Source organism: Eumetopias jubatus, unplaced genomic scaffold (genome assembly GCF_037043125.1).
Source record: "Eumetopias jubatus isolate StellerSeaLion01/CBP00866 unplaced genomic scaffold, mEumJub1_p1.0 scaffold_39, whole genome shotgun sequence".
In the NCBI taxonomy this organism is placed as follows: Eukaryota; Metazoa; Chordata; class Mammalia; order Carnivora; family Otariidae; genus Eumetopias; species Eumetopias jubatus.
The window spans coordinates 748,258-757,877 of NW_028274845.1; the positions used below are offsets into that span (position 1 = coordinate 748,258).

The 9,620-nt window shown below is 49.3% G+C and overlaps 1 protein-coding gene across 1 annotated transcript; it reads left to right on the plus strand.

The window, feature by feature from the left end:
• Positions 1–706: 706 nt before the first annotated feature.
• LOC148161904 (putative NBPF family member NBPF5) lies at positions 707–4,831 on the plus strand. The gene is made up of 4 exons (XM_088020506.1): positions 707–884; positions 2,798–2,894; positions 3,535–3,749; positions 4,776–4,831. Exons 1-4 carry the CDS (start codon positions 707–709, stop codon positions 4,829–4,831), a joined length of 546 nt encoding a protein of 181 aa, XP_087876632.1.
• Positions 4,832–9,620: the final 4,789 nt, after the last annotated feature.

The following is a 9,620-nucleotide window of genomic DNA, read 5'->3' on the forward strand; positions in this document are numbered from 1 at the left end:
GTTGAGCATCTGACTCTTGGTTTAGGCTAGGGTCATGATCTCACGGATGGTCAGATTGAGCGCCTTGTCCCACTCTCTCCCTCTACCCACCCCCCATTCTCTCTCTCAAATAAATGAAGATGAACAAAACAGTAAACTACTTGGGAAACTATTTCTGCCTTGGTGATTTATACACACACAAGAATGAACAATCAGAACTATGCTGAGATAATTTTTTAGAAAGAGATGGGAACTGTGGTATCAGCACAAGGGTAGACAGCAACTGAGAGTGGCCAGTGAGGGGTGGTTCCCATCAGTGGGGACCTTCGGGGGGACCGGGCAGTCTTGTGTATCAGCACGGCCTTGGCAACTGGAAGGCAGCAGCTCCCCAGGTTCCATGTCATCTCGGACGTTCCAACTCTGTTATTTCAAGTGCAGACCGTTACCTGGCATTCTGAGTGCTCCCTCTGTCATTCCGTTTGGAGTGTGAGCTAGGGGCAGTGCCTTCAGCTCTCAGCTGTGGCATCTTGAACCTTGGTTTTGTGGTTCCTGAATCTCAGGTGCTGTGGGGTGTTGTTCAAATTGTTCCCAACAGTAAGTAAAGACTTCCTGTATCCTCACCCCTCAGTCCTGATGAAACCTACTTGATTTCACTGGTTTTTAACCATCCTGTGTTTGGGTTTCTTCTCCTCAGTCCCCAGCTCTACCTCCTCGGCCACACGTCACCATGGCAGCACCTCTTGGCCCTCTGTCTGATCCAGGGGCAGAAATCAGCCTCCTGGAAATCAACCAGGAGCTTCAATCCCAGCTGGAAAAAAGCAAGCAGGACTTCCGAGACCTCAAGGAGAAATTCCTTATATCCGAATGTACTGCCTACTCCCTGGCCAAGCAGCTGCAGAAATACAGTAAGTCCTACAAGATCATGGCCACCAAAGACATGTCTGTCTGTATTCCTTCTGAGAAACTAAAAACCTCTCCAGATGCTGTCTTCTCTCTTCCAATGTCACATAAATTTCATTCTGACCACAATCCGGGAAATGTAGAAGTGGGTATTTTATCCTCAGTTTGCTGAGGATGGGAAAACTGAAGACAAAGAGGTTAACAGTGACATGTCAGGTGGGGTTAGAGTTAACATCCCAGTTCCTGCTTCCTGGTGCGGACACAGAAACGCCTGGTCCTCTCAGGATGGTCTCTGTGCTGTATCAGATCCTGCATGCCTGCAGGCCTAAGTGTCAGGGACTAAGGAACTCTCTCAGGTCCCGCTTCTCTGAGGTCCCATTGGTAAAGCACCAAGTTAGTTACACTGGGGAAACATCCTGATGGCACACCCGGGGGCGAGAGGGAGGGTAGCAGGTGACACTACCTGCTTTCAAGGAGATGGAAGTAGTAAGTGGAAAGTGGAAAGAAGGTCTCCTTTCCCCCTAAAACTGTGGTATCTGTGAGTGACGCCATCCACACAGTGACTTCCCTTGTGAGAGGGAACCGGTGCAGAGCCTCTGCTTCCTGAGTCCACGGAGGCCATTTGATACCCACTGGCAAGGGTGAGGGTGTTTCAGGGAACATCACGGTCTCTCCCTGAGCTGGGGACCTTCAGACGTGCAGGATGGCCAGCAGGTCCAGGCCTGGGCCAGGAGACATGTGGCCTAGTGAGAAGGAGGGTGAGTGGGGGAGACCACAGCCCCGGGAACCAGCCAAGCCAGGGTGTGGGGCAGGCCTTCCCCCACAGTCAGCCTGAAATGGGGAGCTCAGCTGCCTGTTCATTAGGAGGGGCCTGCGCTGGCAGAAGGAGTCATGAGAACGGGGCACGTGCACAGCCGAGCGATAGGAAGGAATCCTGACAACTCTCAGCCCGCATTTTTGTCATTTTCTCACAATTTGCTTTCAATAGAACAAGGGGAGGTGTAATTAAAAACGAATGACGCAGAGAAAAAAAAAAACTGAGGCATGCTTTTTACGAAAGGGAAGAGATGATGAACTTTCAGGGAAGGACAAGCAGTTTTGTTTACAACTTTCCTGAAAATCATCACATAAGTGTGGGAAACCAGTTGTGAAGATGATGCAAACAGATATCACCTGAGGGCGTGGGGTGGCGGTAACACAGCACAGGGGAGAAAAGCATGGGTTGTAGGTCAGTCAGCCTGGGCTAAATCCATGGTGCCCAACGTCCTGTGCCTCAGTTTCCTCCTTGTTAACCTGTTAGTGTTGTGGGACCTACTTCTCTGAGTCAGAATGAATACTGAGTAATTTCTTGTAACGCTCTAAGAGCAGAACCTGGAACTGTGTAACTCTGTTCATCATTCTACTGCTTCTCATAACACAAACTGTATTAGGATTGGGCCATATTCCTCTCCGGTGCTTCTGGTTTTATGCATTGTGGTTTCCACAAGTGTAACCGGATGAATTTTTACCTTTGAGATACTTGCTCAGTATAGAAATCCCAGCTCAGGGGACCCATCAGTCCAGTAGCCCTGGGGGCCTTATGTCATGTCCCTGCTTAGTGTTTCACTTAGGAGTCTCCAAGGCTTGCTAGAGTGACCATGATCAGGGGAACCCAAATTCTGACTCTACCAAATACCAGTTCATCACCGTGTCCAGTTCCTCTCTGTGCCTTGGGGCTGTTCTTTCCTGGGCTCTGAAACAGGGAGTAATCGACTGCCCTGTAGTTGGGAGGCTGAAGAATGTGATGTGGAGCTCCCAGCGCAGAGCCAGGTGGCCGGGGTTCCAGTTGTCCTAGGATGGACCCTGCCTCGTCCCTTGAAGGCAGCGAGCACAGCAGCATGTCCAGCTTTCCCCTGAGGCAGGCGTCTCTGTTTCTCAGAGTGTGAAGAGTCCACCGACCTCATCGAATCCGTGCTGGGAGAGAAGGTGCAGTTTGAGAAGGGGAAGCAGGCAGACACGGTGGCTGAGAAGCTCAGGTAAGGAAGGCTCCATGTGGGAGGCTGCAGGGACGCTGTGGGCATCTTTGACTTGGGGCAGCAACAAGTCTGGGCCAGGAAAGGGCAGAAACGTCATGGCAGGCACGTGACCCAAATATTTCTAAAACAACTAAGACAACAGTGATTGGTAAATGATGGACTCCAATGACTCAAAGTCTCGCTCTCTCTCTGGAAAAAAATATCAAAGTCCCCAAGTTCAAGGGAACAATTCGTGGCTTTTAGCACATTCACAGTGTTGCGAGATCACCACCTCACTTACCTTTCACAGAGTCATGACCTGGCTGACCACAGCTTGAGCCTGCCATTCTCCTGAGCTCACCAGTTCACACCAGCTCTACTGGACATGCTTCTGCGTCTGGCGCTGTGTCCTTTCACTGCACGCCGCGCTGTGTGTAGTTTTCCAGGGAAACGGGTGTCCCCGAAGTTAGCAGCTGAAGGGACATCTCTCTGGCGTGTGCTTAGGAGAACCCCTGGCTCTGTTTACAGAAGGAAAAGGTGTAAGGGATGTGCAGGGTTCACGGCTCCTTTGGGGAAATTCTGCCAGAAATCATCACGAAAGATCTTATTGTCTGTTGTTCAACTCTTTGCATTTTAAAATTTTCTCTCTGCCCTGCCTTAGGCTATGTCATACCCTCATTAAAGACCAGGCTAAAGAGCTGACCCGTTTGTATCAGAAGTTACGGAAAGGGAAAGACGTTTCCCAACTGCTCAATAAGCTCCTCGAGGACCTCCTCACCCATGATGACCCTGAGCATTCCCAAGGGCAGGGCTTCCAAGAGCAACTGGCTGAGGGGCGCAGGCTGGCCAAGTGCCTTGCCCGAAAGCTCAGCCCAGGTAAGGCGGCCACCGGCCCTGATGCCCGGAGCTGCGCCAAGGCCCTGGGCTCACAAGAGACTCCCCGCCTGGCCTCACGCCGTGTGCAGCAGCCCTCCTGGATTCCCCATAGCAAGTGGGGCCATGAGAGAACCAGGAGTGGAAGGTGGTAACAGAGAGCAGAAATGCACAGTGTGGAGGTAATAGTGCTCCACGTGTCTGCTTCCTCCCTGAGGGAATGCAGCCTTTGGAGCGGGAGGCAGCCTCCACCAGTCTTTGAGCCAGAGAGCAAAATGTGACAGGAGGATGCTTGTTAGTGTGCAAGGATCCCTGCACTAAGTGGGAGGTTCCCAGAGTCAGCGTGGTCTGTATTAATTGTGGGTGAGAAAGTGAGTTTTACTTTCTCCATATCTGTCTCCTCATCTGGAAAGTATATCAAATAACCTGTTGATACTGTAGTGATCAGATAGGGAAAATTCATGAATGCATGTCAGGAAAAAATAATGCTCCTGACTGTGTGGAGTTGGATGAGGTCCTTGATGCAGTAGGACTTGGAGGTGGGAGTGCTGTTTAGACGGGACCGCTTTTCGTAGACGGATGTCCCCTTGATAACACTGAAGCCCACGTGGGGGCCCTTGAAGTCCCCGGTGGAGGGATGTGGGACAGGGTGGTTGTCCTGTCGTGAGGGCAAGGAGGCGGCTCTATGTGAGAGCTGTGAACCCACAGAGAGTCTGTGGCTATGGTGGGACCTGTGGCACTCTGCAAGACACGGTGCAGAAATGAAGCTGACAAGCATTCCCTGATATGGACAACAAGAGCCGGTAGAACGTGTTGCCCAGGTTCAGTGATGCTGATCCTCAGAATCAGAGACACACTGCCTGACGCATCAGAAATCCATGCCACAGCAGTTCTTAAAGACAGTGCCCTAAACTCAGTAGAATACCTAGTCATTCATAGACCCTTAGGTCTCCAGGGACATAGAAGCCGCTGTGTTTATAGTGGTGATGTGGGAAATAGCTGATGGGACATTTCTGAATTTATTTGCAGAAAATTATGAGGATGAGGAGGATGAAGAAGAACAAGGAACCCTCACTCCCAGGTGACAATGAAAATTCTGGAACCAATAATGTGTGGGTCAAAATGGACAGGGTCTCAGAAAGTAAAGTAAGTGAGGTCAAGAGAGTGACAGATGTCAGATGCAAGGTTAAGCAAAACTGCAGATGGTCCCCAAAGGATGGCCGTTTTGGCTTGGTTGCCTGTTGTCTCTGTGGTGTTGTAAGACCGAGATGAATTCACCAGCCTTAGGATTCCCCGTGGGGACAAAAATACCCATTCTTTCCTGTAAATGGACACCGGGAGGAGATGCATATCTACTTCCTACACAGTTCTCTAAGGTCCTTGGTAGGAAGGTAACTCACCAAGGAATTGGTAAACAGACAACTAGCAAAATTAAAACCAAGAGAAGTACCTAACCAAACTCCAAAAACTTGGGGTGTCATGTGACACTATTAATGACAAAGTGCCTAGAAGGCACACATTTCTGCAGTCTGCAGGTACTCCAGAGCTGTAAGTAATTGACCAATCTATGTAAAAATCATCCTGACTCAGGCCCGTGGTGGTTGCCCCTGGTCTGGTCTCCACTGTGCTTCTTGTTGTGACCGCATCCTGCTGGGAGGGTGGAGTCTCATTCCTAGTCAGTGCTTCTGTGGCCAGTGCTCTGAGGATCAGCTCCTGCTCTCCCAGCCCCGGGCAGCCACACTCTGCCTCTTATAGGTTGGTGTGCTTGTTCCCTCTCCAGCCGGTGCCCTGTGCCTCTTGTGACCACTCCATATAACTCCCATCCAACCAGCTAGGAAGCCACAGTGTCTGATCCTCCTGGTTTGATCTCTTGTCATTCCTGTCCTACCCGGCACAGCATGGAGCAGCAGCAAGTTGAAAAGAAGGAAGCCCTACAGGACACAGTGGATGAGTTTGTTTTGACTCCTTCAACTCTGCAAGAAGAGTGTGACAACGACCAGTCCTACAGTGCTGGCGAATTCCCATTAGATGAACAGGAATTCGGCTCTGCTCTGGATTTCGCCTGTGAATGCTCCCACACCCAAGGGGATGAAACGTCACGTGGTCCCCCAGGTAGTGTCCATGTTGTTTGTTCTGCACACCTTGTCTACACTGAGGAAGGTCATCTCTATACACGGGCGTTACAGACACACTTTGCTTTAAATCAGGACATAATGGATGTGGAGACACAGACATCAGGTGGGTCAGGGAGCCTTCAACCATCCTAGGCAGCGGCCATGCCTCTGTCAACCTGGCCCCCGTGTCAGGCCATTGAACCTATGTCATGGGTGACAAGCTCTACCCACCTCAGTAGGACATCCACAAAGTCTTGTCAGATACCCTACGTGGATCAACTGTCTTTTGTTCCATGCAATGACACTTTCTTTTTAGGATCAATATCTCTCGAGGGCCTAGACCTGTCCAATGTTTTTGGCTCACATACCTGCATATCAAGGAAAGGTGCTTTCCCTGGTTTCACTGCTCTCAGGCCCAGGCACAATCTTCTCTATGTGGGTTCAACTTAGCCAAGTGGTCATCTGAAAACAACTGTGTCATTACCTTGCCTGGATGTTCCTATGAAGCCAAGCTGGGCTCTGGCATCACTCAGACCAAATGGCTTTTGTGTCGGTAGAACACCAAAGATTCTTTTTGATTTGAGGTTTTCTACAGTTGATTCATTAGTCTAGTTTCAAGAATAAATTCCTGGGAAGCATCAAGAGCCATGGTATGTCATGGAATAACCCCATTTTGCAGCAACACTTCAAGAAAGTGCTTGGACTCCTCCGCAGGACCTCTGGGGAAAATATATTCGGAACTCTTTTTACAGACTCCCATCAGAGGAGGATATTGGGATAATTTGTGGGGGAGAAGAAAGTGAATTTCTGCAGCAGGTTAGGGAGCAGTCCTGTGCACTGCTCGTAAGACTTAACCTTGGCCATCCTGGAATATCCCTGCCAGAGCACTAGGGTCTTGCCCTGAGAATCTTAATGTCCTTGCAGTGTGGGTGGTCACTGTGTTGGTAATATGGGAAGTATGATTTCCTTAGTGTCACCTGCTGTCTTGGAACTGATTTTCAGAAAGTCAAGATGATCGAAGGGAAAGAAATGGACAACAGCCAATGTGCCCCAGGTAAGTGTGAAGACTGTGGACTACGAATTTTCCTGGTGACCTCTGGAGACCTCACATCGGGGATAGAGAGAAAGTGCTGCCTAGAAGTATTCCATCCATTCAGTCAATAGCAGAATATGGCCTTTAACCATGTCATCTATTTTCATGTGGTAGTTGTGTAGGTGTCACTTTCTTACTCCCTTTCATGTTGAATAACCTACAGAGAGTGGACACACATGAATTGACCAAAGCCAGGGATTCCGGTAATCAGCTGTTGTCTCCTGTGTGGTTAAAACCAAAGTGAGATGCGTATTAACTTTGTGTCTGTTTGACATCATCATGTTGGAGGAGTTTGGATAGCAAGAGAGGAAGTTGAAGAATAAATGCATGTCCCATCAGAATATTGAGAAAATATTCCTTGGAGTCAGAATGTCTGAGAGGCAGTAAGGCCTCAGGATATTTAGTCCCTTGGACACTGCATGTACAAGTCAATGCAACGTATGCAGAAGGGTTGAAGCCACTTGTTTTGATAACCTCTGTGTGCTGGGAGTCATAATTATGACATGAGTATGACAGGGATGTTTTAGTCTCCTCCTCCGTCACCTGGTTGTGAGGCCAGTGCACAGAATATCTCCTGTTCTGTCTCCCACTGCTCCTCATATCGGAGGCCACACTCTGCTCCTTATATAGGGGGATAGTTTTTCCCTCCAAGGGGACAGCCCCATTGCTTTCTGGGACCACTCGCTATCACACCCATCAACACCAGCTAGGAAGCCATGGTGTCTGATCCTCCTGGTTTGATCTTCTATCATTGTTGTCTCCCCCGGCATAGCATGGAGCCCCAGGATGTTGAAAAGAAGGAATTCCTACAGGACACAGTGGATGAATGTGTTTTCGCTCCTTCAACTGAGCAAGAAAGGCGTGACAGCGGCCAGTCTTACCGTGATGGCAAATTCCTGTTTGATGAACCTGAAATTGGGTCTACTCTGGATATGGCCTATGAATGCTCCCATTCCAAAGGGGCTATAACTCCACGTGGTCCCCCAGGTGGTGTCCATATTCCTTGTTCCTCACACCCTGCCAGACTCATACACCTCTCCAGCCCAGGCCCACGAGGTCACTGCCAGACCTCCTAATTATGAATTCAGCTCGTGTCCTCTCTTGCAAGGCTCTAATTTCCATTCTTGAAACATGCCCCTGAATTTGGATGCCTGCCAAGGCTGTTGGCAGCCTTTTCTGTATCTCTGGAGATGGCACTCCCCTGGTTCACGCTCTTCACTTCGTCTATGTCTTCATTTGTCTTATCTCATCTCAAGTCAGCTGAGAACCCGAACTGGACCACTGCTATGGGACAGTGTATGTTTCTCTGGAGCAATGCAGGGTCCTGAAACTTCCCTACCCCATGAGTGTCCCCTGTTTCTTTGTAGCTTTCAAGATTGTTCTGATTTGATGGCGTGTAGAATCCATTCATTGGTTTAATCTGCATGGCTGATTCCTCTAAACCATTCACCTGTTGGAATTTCAGATGGAAAAAGCCTCAATATTGCAGCAACTGTCTAGGAAGCAGCCAGGGAGTTCCCCCAGGATCTCTGAGAAACAGAATCGGTTTGTTTGCCTAGACTCAAGATTTAGGATGCTATGAGGATGGCTTGTTTTATCAGGGATATTGGTTTAATGACTCAAGAGTACCATCCCAATTTTTGCCCGCGAGGCCTTACCTAAGCGCTCCTGGATGTTTACACTCACAGTTGCCTGGTATTGCTGTGCTTATATGTCAGTCCTGTGCTATGCAGGATATAGGAGTGGGCATCTGTGAAGGCGAATGTGCTTAACGTAATTGTTTCTCTTCATTATTTGCAGAAGACCGAACTGATCAGGAGGGTCTGGGAAGACAAGAGCCGGCTGCCCCCAGGTAATTCTGGACACTCGGGGGCTGGGGATTCAAAAGTGGCACCCGGGGAGAAGCAGAAAGTGCTGACGAGCACGGTATTATCCATGCGGTCCAGGACAAATTACCAGTTTCACAATGTTCTCTGTCTTCACCGTTGTACTGGGATTGTTTCCCATTTCTTAATGACTTCTCGAGTTGAGTAAGCCACAGTCCGCTGACCCGGGTGAACGAATATGTCACAGGGACCACGGTGCTTGCTCATTCTTGTGTGCTTTAGAGAGCCATGCACATCTGCTCTCTGTCTTTAGATTTCGTGTGGACAAGTGTTCATAACATTAAAATATCATAGCAAGTAGACAAACATGTTCTATGATGCCACAAGGTTGAGAGAAAGAGGGCTTCCTGGCATGAGATTTCTGTGACAGTCCACTGCCCCCAGAGCTGCCCGTGCTTGGCCACTACATGCAGAACTCAATGCCATTTGCATGGAAGGGGAAAGGCCACCATTGTGGGACTCGTGTGGTATGAGTCATAAGTGGACGGCACAGAGATAATTCAGTCTCTTTCGCCAGAAGCTTGCTATTTGGCCCGTGCACGAGCACTTATTTTCCTTTCGAACAGCTGCCCCTGTGTGAAACACAACGTGTCCCACGAAAACAAGAATCGTTTCTCTTCTTAATGGGTCCTTCCCCTCTTTGCTTTCTTGACCACTCCCTTCCGCCTTGCATCAAAGCCTGACAGGACTTATGACTTCAGATCCCTCTTAGGTTAATCTTCACTTGTCCCTACCCTGCAGGCTCAGCAGACAGCTGGTAGAGGTGGTACAGCAGGACGTC

Bases quoted from the DNA above. Each gene is read 5' to 3' on its own strand.
- LOC148161904 (XM_088020506.1), top strand. From the start codon at position 707: ATGGCAGCACCTCTTGGCCCTCTGTCTGATCCAGGGGCAGAAATCAGC. The intron at 885-2,797 runs GTAAGTCCTACA...TCTGTTTCTCAG, and splicing joins CAAGCAGCTGCAGAAATACA to AGTGTGAAGAGTCCACCGAC. The intron at 3,750-4,775 runs GTAAGGCGGCCA...ATTTATTTGCAG, and splicing joins TGCCCGAAAGCTCAGCCCAG to AAAATTATGAGGATGAGGAG.